General features: G+C 35.8%; 1 protein-coding gene across 3 annotated transcripts in view; it reads right to left on the bottom strand.

The window, feature by feature from the left end:
* Positions 1–19,504, bottom strand: part of PRRX1 (paired related homeobox 1) — a 379,246-nt gene extending 359,742 nt beyond the window's left edge. For all 3 annotated transcript variants that reach the window (XM_053468644.1, XM_053468643.1, XM_053468645.1), the window contains exon 1: positions 18,879–19,504. In XM_053468644.1, the coding sequence (XP_053324619.1) occupies positions 18,879–19,125 (247 nt within the window). In that variant the 5' untranslated portion in view covers positions 19,126–19,504. The remainder of the gene's footprint in view (positions 1–18,878) is intronic.
* Between the last annotated feature and the right edge of the window lie 280 nt (positions 19,505–19,784).

Genomic DNA, 19,784 nt, shown 5'->3' with positions numbered 1-19,784 from the left:
GTGTCCATTCATTAAGTCTTGACTCTTTTGATGTTTAACAGAATCAATAGTTGAAAATATGAGGTTTTGTGTTTTGAATAGTTCTTACAAATAACAAAATTGTGTTAAAGGCATCAATATTTTAACCTTCCAAATTAGTTGTATTTAAAAATCAATTCATTAAATAATCGTATGAAAATACATTAATTTATAAATATACATTCAGAATCAGAATGAGTAATACTGCCTCTACAAGGGGACCCCTTTCCAGCAATTACGCCCTAACCATCGTTGAAGTCCCGATGTACAGAAGGAGGATGACTATCCCACTGGGGGCTGCTCCTGAGCGATATCAATGTAACAAATGCAAACATATTGAACTATGTTTTTTTTTTTATTATACGTGAGAATCATTTCTATTTATACCGAACCTTTATGCCTTTCTCAATGGACATATCTAATTATGCACACTTTTCTCTATAGTTATATTGAGTGATGTACAAAACCAGTACTATATTGGTAAGAGCAACTTTTAAAAAATTAAAATGCATCCCCTTGGTATTAGGTTTTCAATAAATTGGTGGAGTCTCTTTTAGTTTTCAAGTACATGGAATTTTCATACCAGAGTTACACACCTTTGTAAAAGCAGAAGCAGAAGTGGTAGGGAAACCTTTTAGGAACATGAGTGAGCGAGAATTAGAGTGTGAGTAAAATGACCCACAGATTTCAGATACAAATTCTGAGCTTAGTGGGGGTCTCACCAGAATCATGGTTTAAATCTTACAATGCAAATATTGTTATACATCTTAAATAAAAATAAGTTTGATAGAACAGGAGTTGTAAAATATTACATTAGTTATTGTGGACCAATGTGTGTGTTTGCTATTACAATTTACATTTGTATTTAGAATATTTAGAAGGAAACCTTTCCATTTATGCCTTCAATCATTATAGTAATTTTATAATTCATCTAGTGCTTGTTATTTGTAGCTAGTGCTGTATTCACCATTGGGTCAGCATCTTCAATACAATGTGCCTTTAAGAAACAGAGCACCGCTATAATGAGCTCCCATCTTCCTCATTTTGAGTCTGTTTATAGCTATTAAAAGCAGCTTCTGCTGGTTCAATATTTTTGCTACATCTGTGGAGTACCACTGTGGTTTCCTGTTTCTTTTAATCTAACCAGTGTAATGCAATGTCCTGGACTCCATCTAAAGATGTCCAGACCACCAGACTCGCCTACATTTTTTTCTAAAATAAAAAACCTTAGTTTTAGTGTGGTGCAATACAACCACTCTCCTTATATTAAACCACTACAGTGACATCCAAATTAAATTTTGTAAAAACTAAATCCAGCACAGCCTCCTTCCTTGTTGACTCCTCTACCAATTGCATAAGACACAGTCATAGTAGGGAATTTAGGATGTCTCCCCCCCAAATCGTGCCTACCAACCAAAGTGAAATGTATTACTTAACACCAGTGTTCCCTCTAAGCTGTGCGCTTGTGCGCGCGCACATAACTTTTCGAGGGAGCGCACACGTTCTAACATTGTGCGCACAGTACCTAACGGGGAGCTGGGGGGGGCGTCCAGGGTGACGCTGGCACTCCTCCAGAGACGGACAGTAATGTCCGCCGCTGGAGGAGCAAGCTCGGTTGGGGAGATCAAAAATCTCACTCCAACCGGCTTAAAATCAATCAAGGGAGCGGGAGGTCTGTTAATACAGACCTCCGATCCTGCTCCCTTGCTATGCGCGCGGCAACTGATGCTGTGCGTCGGGATTTGATGTCAGATCCCGGCACACAGCACTGAAGCCACGCCCACCTTCTTTACTGCACCGGAAGGACAGGACACAGAAGAAGAAGAAGAGTCAAGAGGAAGAACGAAGAGGAGGAGGAAAAGTAACTAACAGAGGAAAGGTAGGAAAACATTAAGTGAGAGTAGATTAGTAAGTGTGTGAGAGTGATGGGTGTTATGCTGTAGTTTATGCTGAATGTTTGTGAATGAGTGTGTGTGTGTGTGTGACGTCATATGCCGTCATATGCCGGCGCTCAGCAGTGAAGCCGCGCGCATCGCGGCAGAGGCCTCGTGCTCCCACCACAGGACTGCATGGTAAGTAACCTACACAGGGGGTAGGGAGAGGGTACCTAGCGAAAAGGGGGGGTAGAAAGAGGGTAGCTAGTGAGAAGGGGGCAGGGAGAGGGTAGCTAGTGATAAGGGGGGTAGGGAGAGGATAGCTAGTGAGAAGGGGGTAGCGAGGGGGGTAGATAATGTGAGAAGGGGGTAGGGAGAGGGGTAGATAGTATGAGGAGGGGTAGATAGTGTGAGAAGGGGGTGAAGTGGGGATAAAAGTAACAAAAGGGGGGGTAGTAAGTATATTGAAATAAAGAGTTAGAATGAATGAATTAATATGTGGATGAATTGTGTGAATGAGTAAGAGAATGAATTAATCCACATGTGGATGAATTGTGTGAATGAGTGAAATAATGAATTAATGTGTGGATGAATTGCTTTAATTATTTGTGAGCTGGGCTATTTGGGGACAAAGTTGGCTCACACTGGGCTGTTTGGGGACAAAGTTGGCTCACGCTGGGCTGTTTGGGGACAAAGTTGGCCCACACTGGGCTGTTTGGGGACAAAGTTGTCTCACTCTGGACTGTTATTTGTTTGTGTAATCTGAGCGCTGGTCAGGTTATAAGTGGGGAATGTGGACGCCAGGGCTGGTCTTTGGGGTGTGCAACCTGTGATCTATGCCTGTAATTTAGTGCAGCTGTTTCATCCTTAATGGGACTTGCCTGCATGAGGTTGTGATAATGGCTTAATCCCTTGTGGTTGTGGCAGCACCATGATATTTCTAAGGAAAAAAACAAGCCTTCTGCCTTGTCTGGTGTCTGTAGATGAGTGTTTAATAATGCTTCTATTACCCCCTTAATTTTAAGTGGAAGGGGTTTTCCATCACCTTTACCCACCATAACTTTTGTTATGAATATAAAAGAAGATAGCCATTATGTTCTTAGGTCTTCAGGCATTGAATCTGCCAGTCAATTCCTGTAGCTAGAAAGGGATCTGCATTGTTATCAAACCACATGAGTATTACTCTTTAAATCCTTTTAATGATTAGACAGAGGAACTAAAAATATGTGGATGTTTAATGCCATGAGAAATGTACGGCGGATTTCTGGTGGATTTGCCAATTCCCAGACTTTTTATTCCCAGTATTTTTTTTTTTTTTGGGGGGGGTTGCTACACATTGTTATGTTTCCTGGACTTCTAGAAGAAGCATTGTTAGCAATAGTATAAAATGAGAATTCTGAATTTGTGACAATTCCCACATGTGTTGTGAGTATATAGCTCATGAGTTCTCCCTAATGCCTTTGTGGTTGAGTAAAATGCCTGTGTGTAGATGTATTCAATGAGATAGTTATGCAGCACATTGTTGACAGAGGGAGCGGACTAGAATGAAAAAAGAAAATTTAGATGTTCCAGGTATAAATTGTAGTCGAATAAATGTAAGCGAACATTCTTGCAGGGTACCTATAACAAGCTAGGAAATAGCATAGTTTATAAGAGTCAATTTTCATTCTGAGAGAATAGCTGAAGCACAAGCTAATTATTTTAAAGCCAACTGAATTTCACACTAAACCACAATTCCACTGATTTTAGACTATTTAAAATACCAAGTTTTAAATTGTTGATTTCAATCAATACATGATATATGGTGTCACTTATACAATACACACTTAATTAGATACACATGGTAGCAGCAGGCCTAAGCAAAGCAGCAACATCATTATTATTTATATTATTATTAATATATATTTATATTATATTTATATATTAGTTTCTTAGATTTTTATACCTCTCATCCTATCCTGATTAATAATCCAAAAGATAAGTGTGATTTTCTGTGTTTGAACAACAGTTCTGAATAAAACAATAGCACAGATAAGCTATTATGACAATGTTATCATAGTCATGTCTTAATGGTGTAATAAAGTTGAGCGCTGCCCTAGGCCTTGCCCAGGCCTACCTGTGTAGCCACTATACTCACTGCGTGTGCCACTACGGTGCCATTAATTGCAAACATGCAGTGCTATCAGCTACCATTTTGCCCAATTTACCTGTATATACAGTATAATGACATAACCCAGCTTTTTTCCTAAAACGGATGTGCAGCACCAGACTATGCAGCCTGTGTTAGCCACATACATCTATAGCATAAATAGATCACATAGGAAGATCAGAAATTTTCATTGTATCAGGTTTATTAAGCCAAAGCAAACTGAGAATCCTGATTACCAAATCCAGTTTACTGCTTTAAATCTAGTCGGTTTAGGTCATATGCTTTTGGTCTTACAAATGAAATAATTACTGTTTTGTAAATGTCACATGCCATTTTTACCAACATCATTTTAAAGATCATAAAGACACATAGAAACATAGAAAGTGACGGCAGATAAGAACCAGTAGGCCCATCCAGTCTGCCCAATCTCTGAGTACTTTCCTTTAGTACTTGCCCTTATCCTATATCTAGCTTGGCCTTATGCCTATCCCATACTTGCTTAAATTATTTTACATCTACCACTTCTGCTGGAAGGCTATTCCATGCGTCCACTACCCTTTCCATAAAGTAATATTTTCTGATGTTACCATTAAACCTTTGCCCCTCTAGTTAATGCTTGTGTCCTCTTGTTGTGGTAGTATTTCTCCTTTTAAATAAACTATCTTCCTTTACCTTGTTGATTCCCTTTAAGTATTTAAATGTTTCTATCATATCCCCCCTGGCCCATCTTTTTTCCAGGCTATATAGTTTAAGATCCTTTAACCTGTCCAGGTAAGGTTTTTCTTGTAATCCATAAACCATTTTAGTAGCCCTTCTCTGCACATTTCTATATCCTTCTGGAGATACGGTCTCCAGTACTGTACACAATACTCCAAGTGAGGTCTCACCAGTGATCTATACAACGGCATTAGCACTTCCCTCTTTCTACTGCTAATACCTCTTGCTATATAACAAAGCATTCTGCTAGCATTACCTGCTGCTCTACTGCATTGTCTGCCTACCTTTAAATCCTCAGAAATAATTACCCCTAAATCCCTTTCCTCACACGTTGAGGTTTGGACAGTATCAAATATTCTATACTCTGCCCTTGGGTTTTTATGCCCCAGGTGCATTACTTTGCATTTATCTACATTAAATGCCAATTGCCACAGCTCTGACCATTTTTCCAGTTTACCTAGATCGTTTGCCATTTGGCTTCTTCCTCCAGGAACATCAACCCTGTTGCAAATGTTTGTGTCGTCAGCAAATAAACATACCTTTCCATCAAGACCATCTGCAATATCACTGATAAAGATATTAAAGAGAATGGGTCCAAGTACAGATCCCTGAGGTATCCCACTGGCAACAAGACCTTGTTCTGAATATACGCCATTGACTACAACCCTCTGTCACTCAGCCACTCCTTAATCCATTTAACAACATTGGCATCTAAACCCAGAGATTGCAGTTTATTTATAAATCTTCTATGTGGGACAGTGTCAAAGGCCTTACTGAAATCCAGATACGCAATGTCTACTGCACCACCTTGATCAATTACTTTAGTCACCCAATCAAAAAAATCGATAAGATTTGTTTGACAAGATCTTCCTGAGGAAAACCCATGTTGTTTTTGATCTTGAAACCCATGTGACTTCAGATGTTCAACAATCCTTTCCTTTAACAATGTTTCCATTAATTTGCCCACTACAGATGTAAGACTAACTGGCCTGTAGTTGCCCAACTCCTCCCTACTGCCTTTTTTGTGAATGGGCACAACATTCGCTACTTTCCAATCCCCAGGGACAACTCCCGTTACCAATGATTCGTTAAATATATCAGTTAACGGTTTTGCTAGTACACCCCCAAGCTTATTTAATAACTTAGGCTGTATCCCATCAGGCCCCATCGACTTATTTGTCTTTACCTTAGACAACTGAAGTAGAACCTCCGCCTCGATAAACTCACATATTTCAAATGATTCAGTCTTTTTTCCCAACTGAGGTCCCATTCCCTCATTTTCATTTGTAAAAACTGAACAGAAATATTAATTGAGGCAGTCAGCTAAACCTTTATCCTCTTCTACATATATTCCTTTTGTTTTTAGTCTAACTAATCCTTGTTTAACTTTCCTTTTCTCATTTATATATCTAAAAAATGTTTTATCTCAATTTTTTACTGAGAGGGCAATTCGCTCTTCTGCATGTGATTTGGCAGTTCTTATAACTTTCTTTGCCTCTTTCTGCCTCATTTTATAGATTTGTCTTTCTTCCTCACTTTGGGTATTTTGGTATCTACTAAAGGCTAACTTCTTGTCTTTTACGATTTTGGCCACTTCTGCAGAGTACCACAGCGGTTTCTTCAATTTTTTACTCTTACTGACCAGCCTAATACAATTTTCTGTTATCTTCAATAATACAGCTTTTACAAAATCCCATTTCTCCTGAACACCTTTTAAATTGACACAGTGTGTGAATTTTTAGGTAACTCAGAACCAAAATACTACTTGTTTTGTCCTGTTTACCCATTGTACAGCTCTGCGGGAATATGATGATGCTATATAAAATACCAGTTCTTACTTGACATCTAAGCATGCAAAACTGCATGGCAAATTTATGAAACGAGAGATCAAAATAATTCAGTATTACCATGACAGATTTAGCATATATAGAGATGATTTAATCTTAGATATACAGTGAAGGAAAACATTATTTGATCCCCTGCTGATTTTGTAAATTTGCCCACTGACAAAGACATGATCAGTCTATAATTTTAATGGTAGGTTTGTTTGAACAGTGAGAGCCAGAATAACTCATATCAAATAAATTGATTTGTATTTTACTCAGTGAAATAAGTATTTCACCCCTTTGCAAAACATGACTTAGTACTTTGTGGCAAAACCCTTGTTGGCAATCAGAGGTCAGACGTTTCTTGTAGTTGGCCACCAGGTTTACACACATCTCAGGAGGGATTTTGTCCCACTGCTCTTTGCAGATCCTCTCCAAGTCATTAAGGTTTCGAGGCTGATGTTTGGCATCTTGAACCTTCAGCTCCCTCCACAGATTTTCTATGCGATTAAGGTCTGGAGACTGGCTAGGCTACTCCAAGACCTTAATGTGCTTCTTCTTGAGCCGTTCCTTTGTTGCCTTGGCCATGTGTTTTGGGTCATTGTCATGCTGGAATACCCATCCACGACCCATTTTCAATGGAAGGAGGTTCTCACCCAAGGTTTGACAGTACATGGCCCCATTCATCATCCCTTTGATGCGGTGAAGTTGTCCTATCCCCTTAGCAGGAAAACACCCCCAAAGCATAATGTTTCCACCTCCATGTTTGATGGTGGGGATGGTGTTCTTGGGGTCATAGGCAGTATTCCTCCTCCTCCGAACACTGCAAGCTGAGTTGATGCCAAATAGCTCGATTTTGGTCTCATCTGACTGCAACATTTTCACCCAGTTCTCCTCTGAATCATTCAGGTGTTCATTGGCAAACTTCAGATGGGCCTGTACATGTGCTTTCTTGAACTGGGGGACTTTGCGGGTGCTGCAGGATTTCAGTCCTTCACGGCGTAGTGTGCTACCAATTGTTTTCTTTGTGACTATGGTCCCAGCTGCCTTAAGATCATTGACAAGATCCCCCCATGCAGTTCTGGGCTGATTCCTCGCCGTTCTCATGATCATTGAAACTCCATGAGGTGATATCTTGCATGGAGCCCCAGTCCGAGGGAGATTGACAGTTATTTTGTGTTTCTTTCATTTGCGAATAATCGCACCAACTGTTGTCACCTTCTCACCAAGCTGGTCAGCGATGGTCTTTCTTGTAGCCCATTTCAGCCTTGTGTAGGTCTACAATCTTGTCCTTGACATCCTAGGGCAGCTCTTTGATCTTGGCCATGATGGAGAGTTTGGAATCTGATTGATTGCTTCTGTGGACAGGTGTCTTTAGACAGGTAACAAACTGAAATTATGTTCACTCACTTTAAGAGAGTGCTCCTAATCTCAGCTCGTTACCTGTGCAAAAGATATCTGGGAGCCAGACATCTTGCTGATTGATAGGGGATCAAATACTTATTTCACTAAAAAAATGCAAATCAATTTATAACTTATTTGAAATGCGCTATTCTGGATTTTTTGTTGTTATTCTGTCTCTCACTGTTCAAATACATTAAAATTATAGACTCATCATGTCTTAGTCAGTTGACAAACGTAGAAAATCAGCAAGGGATCAAATATTTTTTTCGTTCACTGTACATATGCCTACTAAAATATATATGCCTCAATCAAAAGAAAAATGAAACATTTTTAGAAACAGATCTCTCCCCACTTTGCGATATCACAGTGTGCTTTCATACCATTTTAATCACAATGTAATGTCTCAAAGAGATGCAGACAGGATGTTAAAGCATATTTTTGTCTTGATGTGTACATCTACAACATACCGTATGACCAAACGGATGTGGACACCTCTCCTAATTACTTAGTTTAGGTGTTTCAGCCACACCCACTGCTCACAGGTGTGAATCTCCATAGACTGGTAGTATAATGGGTGGTATTGAAGAGTTCAGTGACTCAGTAAACATGGCATTTTCATGAGGATGCCACCTTTGCCACAAGTCAGGGAGATGTTTGCCCTGCTAGATCTGCCCCTTTCTACCGTAGGTGAGTTTATTGTCAATTGGAATCTCAGCCAAGACGTAGAACACACAGAGCGGGGCCGCAGAGTCCTTAAAGAGCATAGTGTGTGTAAATTGCACAAGCATTCTATGTCGGGAGCTTCATGAAATAAATTTCCATGGCCGAGCAGCTGCACACAAACTGAAGACTACCATGTTCAATGCCAAGCATCGTCTCGAGTGGCTTAAAGCATTCTGCCACAGGACTCTGGAGCAGTGGAAATGTATTCTCTAGTCTAATGGGCAAATCTGCCAGGAGAATGCTACATTTTGCATTGCGTTGTGCTTACTGTAAAGTTTGGTGGAGGGTGGTTAATGGTTCAGGGCTGTTTTTCATGGTTTGGCTAAGTTCCTTAGTTCCAATGAAGGGTAATGTTATTACTACAGCACACAAAGACATTTGATACAATGTATGCTTTCACCTTTGTGGCACCAGATTAGGGAAGGAAGTTTACTGTTCCAGCATTACTGCACCTCTGTGCGCAAAGCAAGGTCCATAAATACATGGTTTGTCAAGCTTGGTGTGGAGGAACTTTGGTGACCTGCATAGAAATCTGACCTTAACCCCATTAAACACCTTTGGATACAAATTAAAAGCTGGTTGGGAGCCAGGCCACCTTGACCAACATAAGTGATTGACCTTATAAATGCTCTTTTGGTTGAATGGCCCATAGACACACTCCAAAATCTTGTGGAAAGCTTTACCAGATGAATGGAGATTGCTTTAGCTTCAAAAGAGAGGGGGCAATTCCATAACAATGCTCATGATAGTCAGGTGTCTGCATACTTTTAGTCACATAGTATATAAATTTACTTGATATCATTCTATATATAACTTTTTCTCTAACAATTCCTCCACCTGAATTTAAATAAATCAACTACTATGTCATGAAAGCATGTCTGTTAATGTGTTTTTACTTATTCCCTACAATACACTCTATTGAAACAAGAACTAACTGCTCATGTAGAAGGAAAATGTGCAGACAGGCTGTGCTAAACGTATTTTATCTACGATCAGTTTCACAGACCTGTATATTAAATATGAAATACTAATAATTTATCTGGAGCTGTTACATGTAATCCCAAAATGTTAATATTAACCTGTTGCAGTGAATAAAAAAAAATGTATCAAAAGCAAAGGTCAAAGGTCAAAATAATAGAAGGTGTGTTCAACTATGTTACATTAACTGAAATGTGGGAATTATATGCTTCAATAAGATGAAGAAGTAAATGAATATAAAAAATATGGTTAGCGCTAGCTTTTTTGTTAATGTTTTACAGCTACATAAATACATTTTTGACTACAAAAAAGACAGTAATTAATACATGAATGCTCTTTGATTTTTCAGGTAACCTACTTAGATACAAGGAAAGAAAATAAAGTAACATCAGGATAAAAAAAATCAGATATAGACTAGTTTTGCCACCATGTGGCACAGATCTCAGAATACATGAAGTAAAACAATTCTTTACATTTTAGAAAATGTGCATTTAACAGGCAAAATTGTGCACAATTATCCTTGCTTTCTTTGGCCATATGTCTTGGAACACTATATTAGCTTTGGCTAGCCCTGTGGGCTGTATGCTGCCAGCCCTCCAAAGCCTATCACTTAGCCATTATAGCCAAAAGAATCAGCATTATCAATAGGAGTTATTGTTTGTAAATGCAAAAATCATTCCTGTTTATTAAAAATGTTCATTTCATGCAGCATGAATCTTATCTGCAAATAATACACAATATACTGTCTGAGATTGTATCCCCTTTTCAACTGTTAGTAGAGTGGAAAGTTATAATTACAAATAGACAACTCTCTATTGGACACAAAACTGCCTATGAATTTGAACATATTTAAGCAAGAAATCCAAAAGACTAGCACAGCAATGAAACATACCTGCTCCGAAGTGCTTGCTTTCCTGTCCACAGTAAAATGGTTGTAGGAAAAAATGGCTCTCTACATGCTTTTGATTATGTGTCTTGCTAGGGACAAAATAAGATACATAGCTCCTTTTGTCTCCTGGGCCACTCTGTTTCTGTGCTAATTATGAAATGAAGCTTTTCAAGTTATAACTCCCTCACCTAATAATTTTGTATACCTTTATGAATTAAAACGCAAAGACTAAAGACACCATTATGGTTTAAGTATTTTAAAAAAAGATTTTTCTGTAAAAGATTATTTAATTGAAAATCATGATATAACACTTAAAATAGTAATTCTGTGAGTCTAAAATATATATGTACCATGGAAACCAGACTGATAACATAATGCTGCTCAAGCTTTAAATTCACACAAACTAGAAATGTCAATTTGTTGGTTGGTACTTGTATTAATTAAGCTTATAAATGTTTTCCCATTCTTCTATTTAGAAGTAGGGTCTTTTGTATATAGTCACTTTAAAAATATATATGCTTCATCTTCTTTTAATAATTTACTTTTGGTGCAAATAAAATGGATGGAAAGGAATTTATAAGTTAAAATGTGGATATCCATGGTAGACAAAAACTAAATAATACCACGTAATATGGTACTTTTAGAAAGGCACATGTATTTCATTTGAGTGTATGTTTATTTTAATAAAAATAACACCTGTTTAAAGCAAGTACAATATATTTTAAATTGGTGATTATATAAATATATTGGTGTAATCACACACAAGTTACAAATACTGTTACACAATTAAACGACTACAAATCACATAATACTATTAATATGTTTCTTTGGAAAGTGATTTAGATTTAAAATGTTTTATAAAAAATAATAATCTTAGTGGAAAAATTATTGATAGGCGACAAACGCTAATTAATGATAAATATCGAGGTTGACAGAGGCCCTATCCTTAAATTCAACATGTATTTTGGTAGAAAAAAATGTAGTGGCCAACTGAAATTATATAAGACAGCAAACACTCTTTGTATCTTCTTCACTAATATTTTTAGTTTCATGTACAGTGTCATTTGTTCCTTTATTTAAAGAATGTTACAAAAAGGCGCACACCACTAATAATATAACATTGATTGTATTTGGTAGTTATATAAAGAAATCTTGGTTTATTGATTCTTTACCAGGGGAAAATTAAACCTTTCAGTTGTAAAATAGTTTTCGGAACTAATGATAGAAGAGAGAAAGCAAAATGGCTGCGGTTACAATGTACATTTCAACATTATTCTATCCACTGAACTATTTTTAAGACTCACCTATTTCATAATATAGGAAGCTATGTCAATTGGGTAGCTGTTTTTATTTATTCTGAACATGAAATACATTTATACAAAATAATAAATGTAGGGTTTTTTTAAAATGTATTCACATTTTTGTTACACAAGTTATGTCAGACATTTTGTAAATATATATAACAGACAGAACTTATTAACAGAAAAAACCAGATTAACAAACTGTAAGAACCTTCCATGGACTGGCTGTGACATGAGCCATTACAATTTTCCGTCCTGTAATCCATTATATGTATACATTCTTAGAAACCATTTGCAACAACACATTAGAAACGTTAGAAACTAAACATTAAAAACAAACAGATATACACTTAGTTTTTTGGCATGTAAACATTAACTTCTTTATTCCTATATGGGAAAATAACATATACCTCTTTAGTGCATGCAATATACAATATGATATCTAAAAATAAATATTGCTGGATAACTCTCTCTCTATATGTCATTATTACAAACTTATAAAACATGGGTAAGGAGATTTAAGAATAAAATGTAAACTGCAAACATTTGAACTGAAAAAAATAAAAACCATGTTTAAATTTAAAAGTGATCATTGTATAGGTTATTTAGATTAATAATATATTATTATGTACCTCATTCTTTTTGGGTCTTGGTGTATCCTAGGTCCTGTTATCTTTCCAGATTAAGTAGGACATTAATATATCAATATTACTTTGGAGTTTGCAGAAACATGAATTACACAAACCAGATTTCCAAGATTTTATTATTTTTGTGTTACTAAAATTTCCATTAGGGAACAAAATGCACTTTTCACTTAGGCCCATTTCACCCACCTGCAATCAAAGATTGTATCCCCCTAGAAAGCTGTTAAATTTTATAAGAATTTATTTAAAGCATGCTGGCACAACTCACTCACATGGGGTTTCTGTTAAGTCTAACAAGGCTGTTGGAAGTTAAAGGAGTCATTTTCACTGCTGTAGCTTACATAACTAAAGAAAGCTGGCCATTGTAAATTATAAAAACTGCTTATCTATTAAACTTGCATTTTAACTTTGATTGTGTTATTAAAAACACATGAACCAAAATAAGTCACACATGCTAGAGAATAGTTACGAATTATGTATCTTGTAATAAAATAGCATTTTTACAAGCAGCACACAGAGAATATAGCCGTGCTGAATACAGTACTATTTAGGATTTAGAATGGTATTGTATTTAGCATTTAAGTAGCTAATTTTAGTAACTAAATTAAATTAACTTTGAACAGTTTGAAAAAATTATGACTGCCGAGTACTTTTGAGCTGTGTCCACATTGACATTGTTCTCGTAGTTTTCAAGTAAACTTGATATGAACTAAATACTAAATGATCAAGTGAAATGTTCAGGCAACTTTAGGCCCAACAAGTGTTAACAATTGTTATAGCCTATAAATCTTACAAAATGTTTTGCTAGATTTCTCCTTTTTTTCTGAGAAACAAATACTGCCTCTATGATATTATGATTTTTTTTTATTATGTATGGTAACTAAACCTCTAAGCTCATTATAAGAAAATGTTTCTATCAGAGTCATTTTCAATTAAAAACAATTCTTATTGAACACGAATATCCCCCACTAGTTTTGGGTAAGGACAGCATTAATATATATGAACGCATTCATCGATACATATGTTATGCAGTATTTATAAACATAATAAATATTCGGTAGTCTGAATCAGGTGGAATGAAAACACAGATGAACATGCTTTGAACAGATCAAATTACATTTTTAAAATACTATAAATGTGATATAATCCTTCTCTAAAATGCACTGGGAATGATTAACTAAAAAATAGTAATAGTATTAGATTAAAATTTCCTTTAATTGTTTATAATAGATATGCATTGAGGGTGCTAAATAAACCTAAACGCTGATGGAAGGTGTTCCTATATAAACTGTAAATGAAGCAAATAAACTATACCAGATTTCATAAACAGAAATATTTCCTGGAATTTCTTGACAGCAAATGTGTATGGAATCACACGTTGGTCAATTTTGGGTCCAGATAACATTGCGGTATTTGAAAATCTCCATTTGTAACTATTTGATGCTGTGTATGATACATTTTCCAAGAATAGATAGATAGCTAGGGAGGCAGAGGAAGGGCCTAGGCTGATTAAACCTAGAGTGGCAGGTCCAGTGGGGCAGCAGCCCCATTGGATGATCAAGCTTGATTGGATGATCAAGCTCCCTGTCTCCTCCACCATTCAATGGGTCAAGTTGACACAGCCTCCCTAGTTTTCTCATGCATGGTACCACATGTTCTTAAAATGTGGAGTGCCAGGATATGATGTCAGGAACTGGTAGAGAAGTGTGAATTTGCAGTGTATGGTATGTGTTATATAAATGCATGGGATGGTGTGTGCAGTACGTTTGGGGACATAATAGCAAAAGCAATGAAGCAGCATACCAGAGTGGACAGAACTGTGTCTGTACCACATTTCATCTATTTATATTTATTTTGATGTATAATACTGTAATTAAATTTTATGTCACATTAACAGATTGAGCAGTACACAGCTTGTTTTCTAAATAAAAAAAAAGGAACAACTGATGTTTAAATGAGTAAAAGCTTATGTTTCTGTGCAAAAGTATTCAAAGGTATTTTTACCTTCACACATACCCAGATGAGTAATTCAGCAACAGGGTTACCCATTTAATTCATGGTAAATCACCTCATTTAACTATGGTAGGATTTGTTTTGATAACAATTCAACATGTATTTTGGAAAATATCACACCACCCTATAAACCTGAGCCAAATTGACTGTCCCACTTTTTTCTCTGGCCACATATATTTTCTTACAAATACTTATTAGGACAATTTGGCTTTACTAATTTAGTATTATAACATGTGATACTTATTGTATGCGGTAATGGCATATCAATATTTGATATCTCCATTTGTAACTATTTGATGATCAAAATATGATATTTTGCTTTTGAATTACAACCTAAATAATGTTACAGCTACCTCAATAGATATCTTAGAAATCAATGATATAGCCTTCACACGGTATGTTTTGCACACCTGTGCAATAAAGATTTTCTAAATGTAACAGACAAACATTATTATATAAGCATATTAAGTTAGGTTGACTACTGTTTTTTATATACACTCTGTATTGTGATTTTAGAGATTGCAAAATATATCCATAAGTCAGTCATATTTTTTATTACAAGGGGGCGACATAGCCATATGCACCCGTGCTACAATATCTGTAATAAGTTTTGTTTGAAGAGATAAGGAATCAAAGGCATGAATAGTTTCAAAGTTGTTCATTAAAAATCTGTATGATTTAAATATCTTCATATTATGATCTATAGATTTTATCAAAATTAGTTTATATAAAACATACGAGCAGAGTTACCAAATTAACACTTTTTAAAATAAAAGTAGAGCACAAAAACAATATTATGAGTTTTGTCATATTGTTCTTATGTAAGCGTATATGTATGCATTTTTTTCATGTGTGTCCCTGTGTATTGTTAAAAGGTGAATAAAGTAGAGTAACAACTGTTAGTTACATAAATTGCAGTGTGTAATTTTTTAAGGATCCGCTTTTTTCTATTTTTTTTTCCTTTTTGAGGAATATAGTTTATTTTTCTATAACATAAAAAACCTTGTTCTCTGAACTGGCAATGTATTAAATTGATTTTTTAATGGTGATGACTATTTTTAACTTGCTGCAACGTAATTATGTGACAACGTAGTAATATGTATTACCGTGTGTAATGTGTGCAACACATTCATAGCAAAATGGTCACATGCTTTCTATAACGTTGTATAACATTATTTCAGGTATGATTGGAAATGATTATATTTTATTTATATAGCGCCAACAATTTACGCAGCGCTTAAGACATTACTTATGCTCAAACTGTATGACAAGACGAGAATCCAAAGACTAAGACAATCCGATACATTAGGTAGAGAGGGTCCTGCTGGCAAGCTTACAATCTTGAAGAATTGATTTGTAAATTGACCCAGTCCAACCCTGAATTGTGTTTTCGGGTTAAATGTTTTTTGGCGTTTATATTAAGAATGATACGTTTTACCAGATGTTACAGTTAACGTCACTGGATATACAATAATAATATACTAGAAAATTTAAATAGATGATCAACGTGAGACTTAAACAGTGTTTTTCTGGCCTACTGCTTAAGGATTTATTTCCTAAATTGCTATCTGAGGCACCAATTAAAGCCTGGAGTGAATTAAGCGCCATTACTTTGCGATCACCATAATCTCACTTCTTGTCAAATCCTTTCATGTTTAGAGACTAAATCTCGGCAATGTCTCAACTGCAAAACACTCAGAATGGCCATCAATGACATTTTATTTTCTGCAAGGTGTACAGAATGATTGGCATACAATTAGAAATTTGTGATTAAATATAAGTTGGTTCCCTTGAATTGGTTGCTTAAACCCTTTCTACTAAAGAAAATATTCGTTTACAGAGATTACAAAGCCTCTTGGTTCACCGGTGTGTATTTATGAGAAAGCGATGCATACATAAATCTCCCTGGGGCATTTTATTATGAAATCTGCTTTATCAGCAACAGCATACGATTATTATTTTTTTCATTATGTATGAAAACGAGATGGTCAATAGCATGCTACTGAGCCAATAAAAAAACTTTATACAACAATTAATTCATATATCTGTAAACAAAGAGATATAAATGCAACATATTTCAGCAGGGTAATGCAAAGATACTTACACCTTTATCTGAACACACTAATTTTTACTTGCTAACTGTAAAGATTGAGTCTTGCTCGATCTTACTACTAAATTACTCATCATCCCTTTAACGTCAGACAAATGTCACTAACAAACCTAATCTGTTATGTTTGACTTAGTTTACATAGAAACAGATACATATAATCAGTAGAATAGACTGTGTTACATAAGTGTATAGCACAATTTACAGCAGTTCTACTTTACAAATGAAATACCTAAGGAGAATATATTATCACATGCATAGTTGTATTAACGCTACTCAGACACTGCCCTGTAAAAAAAAAAAAAAAAAAACATTTTATCACCGAGGGACCAAATTAAGTTAAGATTTTAATGACTTCCAGTGATCGCTGTGTTACTCCTCCATTTCAAAAGGTTTCCCCTTGCTCTCAGGCTGGTTATGAGCGATTGTCCCTACTAATCAGAATCGCAGAGAGCAAATTCCACACTTTATGACCCACATAAAACACTTTTGTAGTGCCATTTAGTAACTAATTCCTGCATTAGATTATATCTCTTAATAAAGAGGTGTATTCACTTTACAGCTGAGCCAGCAACACATTTATGAATTGACTTCATTACGTTTTCATTTTTTTGAAATGTGAAATTTGTCTTCAGATTAAAACCATTAGTATTAAAAAAAATATTGAATTTTTTTAACAGTAAAAACTGTTACCTTGTCTTATAATTGACTACTTACTGCAAAACCTAATATACAGACATACATACAGTAATATGCTTATGTGGCCTTTACTGACACGCAAAAACAGCTAATAGGTTATGTGTAATTGTATATGGCAAGTAAACAATAACATACTTCCAGTTTATTTCGTTGTTTTTCACATGGACAACTAAATTCAAAACAAACTTTTTTATTTATGTATTTATAATCATATATAGCCATTCATCCACTGCTGAAGTTGAGAGCGAATATATTTTTAGAATAGACAGTAAGTGTAAATTAATTTACTAATAATGTGTATCATAAAAAAAGTGTAGCCCATAAAAATGCGCTTTCTAGTAATAAGAGGTTGGCTCACAAAACGCAGATTTTAGAGCACTTCGCGTACTCCCTAATTATGACAACTCTGAAATTGGCCTGTGTAATTAACCTCATAGATCATTCTTCTCTCTTTATTCTAACGCTTTTCAGGTATTTAAACTGTTCATCAGCCGCCCAGTGATAATGTGCCAGTACTGGTTTGTATTCATGTGTTAATTACTCTTAAGACCTCAGTTGGTCCTCTAATTGCCTGAACCAGCCTCTGTATCAGTTGATTATTTAATGTTTGAGTTTTTAATTTCACTTAACGTTTCAATCTTTTATCTCCCTTCAGATTCCAGAGATTAGTGTCCTACTTTTTTGGCAAAGTTTACAATTATTCATATAATACATCGTTGCTATGTATTGGTGTAATTATACATTGTATTTAACTTAACACTTAAACTGTATCTGTATGCTAAAGTATGATTTAAGTATCTGCTTTCTATTAGTGTTTTTCCGAAAACTGTTCCTAAGCTTTTGTAGGTATATGTAACTTTGACAATTTGTTTGTATCTCAGGATAACATAAAAATCACAATGTGTAAAGTGACTATTTAATAAATATAAATACATATTTTCGTGCAATGATTATTTCCATCCTTTTATTTATTGCGGAATCCTTAGTTTAAATAACTGAAGTAATATGAAATAGTAAACTTAACCCCTTGTATATCAACCAACCAGTTTGTGCTGGTAATGAGCTAGTCTGAAGGGTGCCACATAACTGATACTGCATAAAATAAACCCAGGATGGAGAGGTTAAATAGCTTCAAATGGCATTTTGGAGTTGAGTCTTTATTTAAAAAAAAAAATCCCAGTGGCAGCAAGGAACAGGCACGACCATTAAGATGATTTACTCTCACTGTGTCAGTTCTAAGAGATACTGGAGATGCAAACATCTTTATAAAGATAACAATTAAAGACGCATTCCAGTGACACCAAACGGAGATACTGCAAATAAGATGATTCCATTTAGACAAATGATTGTAGAGATGGGCAATATTATTGATTATTCATTACCCGTGGATTTATTTTACTGTGCAATATTAAAAAATATTGTCTCCTAGTGAAAACACTCTTCGTGAAATTACCTGCCATAGTTTGTTTTTGTTACATAAATCATAGCATTATACATTAGGCAATACAATACTGCATTCAAATACAGTCCACTTACTTTCTTGCTGTGGAGTGTCACTTCCACTAGTGAGTCCAGGGGATTCTAGTAAACTCCTACCGGCTTCTCCTGAGTTCTCTTCCGCCTGAGCTCCCACCATTTCCCCAGCCTCTTCTAAATCCAACAGGTGACTCACTGAGAAGTTCTTTTTAGCCTGTAAATTGTCCAGATTAGTTGTGATCGGACTATCTAAGCGACTGGCCAGGGCAGCCTGTCTGTCCATAACATGCTGATTATAGCTGGTCATGATTTTCTTCCTCAGGCTTTCAGGTTATGTTGAAAAATAACAACCGAGAGGTTACAATATAATCGACCCACCTCCTGGTACCCCTATAAATCTTGAGGCCACCACAAGAAGCTGTTGATCCTGTAGATTCTACAGTGTAGAAGTATAATCCAGACGTGCTCTTCTTAGTACTCCCACTGGCAGTTTTTTTTCTTGATTTTAAGTCAGACAAGTTATAAGAAATGCAAGCATTAGTGTTGTTTTCAACTCCAGTCCAACACACAGAGATGCCAATAACAGAACATTCTTAGTCTTGGTGCATCTTGAAAACAAAGTGGATCCTCTCCCTCTCTGCTCTCTCCAATTTCAAGAATGACTTGGGTTTCACAGGGGATGATGTCTTGCAGATGTAAAAAAAAAAAAAAAACATAAAAAAACGTCAGTTTTCGCTTCTCTTCTCTTTTGGAAGGAATGAGATTTAAAGAGTCCAGATATGTTTTTTTCACTGTTCCTCTCTTGGATCAAGAAACTCTTTGGCACATCAAACGCCCCAGACTGGCACGGAGGGAGAGCATTTGCAAAGAATAAATGAAAATTGGAGACCCAGGGGAGGGCAGATCGACTTAATAACAGCCTGTAATTACGTGGCAATCTCTTTGTGCTGTTTCTGACGTTTCACA

The sequence above is a fragment of the Spea bombifrons genome, chromosome 6, assembly GCF_027358695.1.
Source record: "Spea bombifrons isolate aSpeBom1 chromosome 6, aSpeBom1.2.pri, whole genome shotgun sequence".
Taxonomy (NCBI): Eukaryota; Metazoa; Chordata; class Amphibia; order Anura; family Pelobatidae; genus Spea; species Spea bombifrons.
This window is presented reverse-complemented; position numbering and strand designations above follow the sequence as displayed.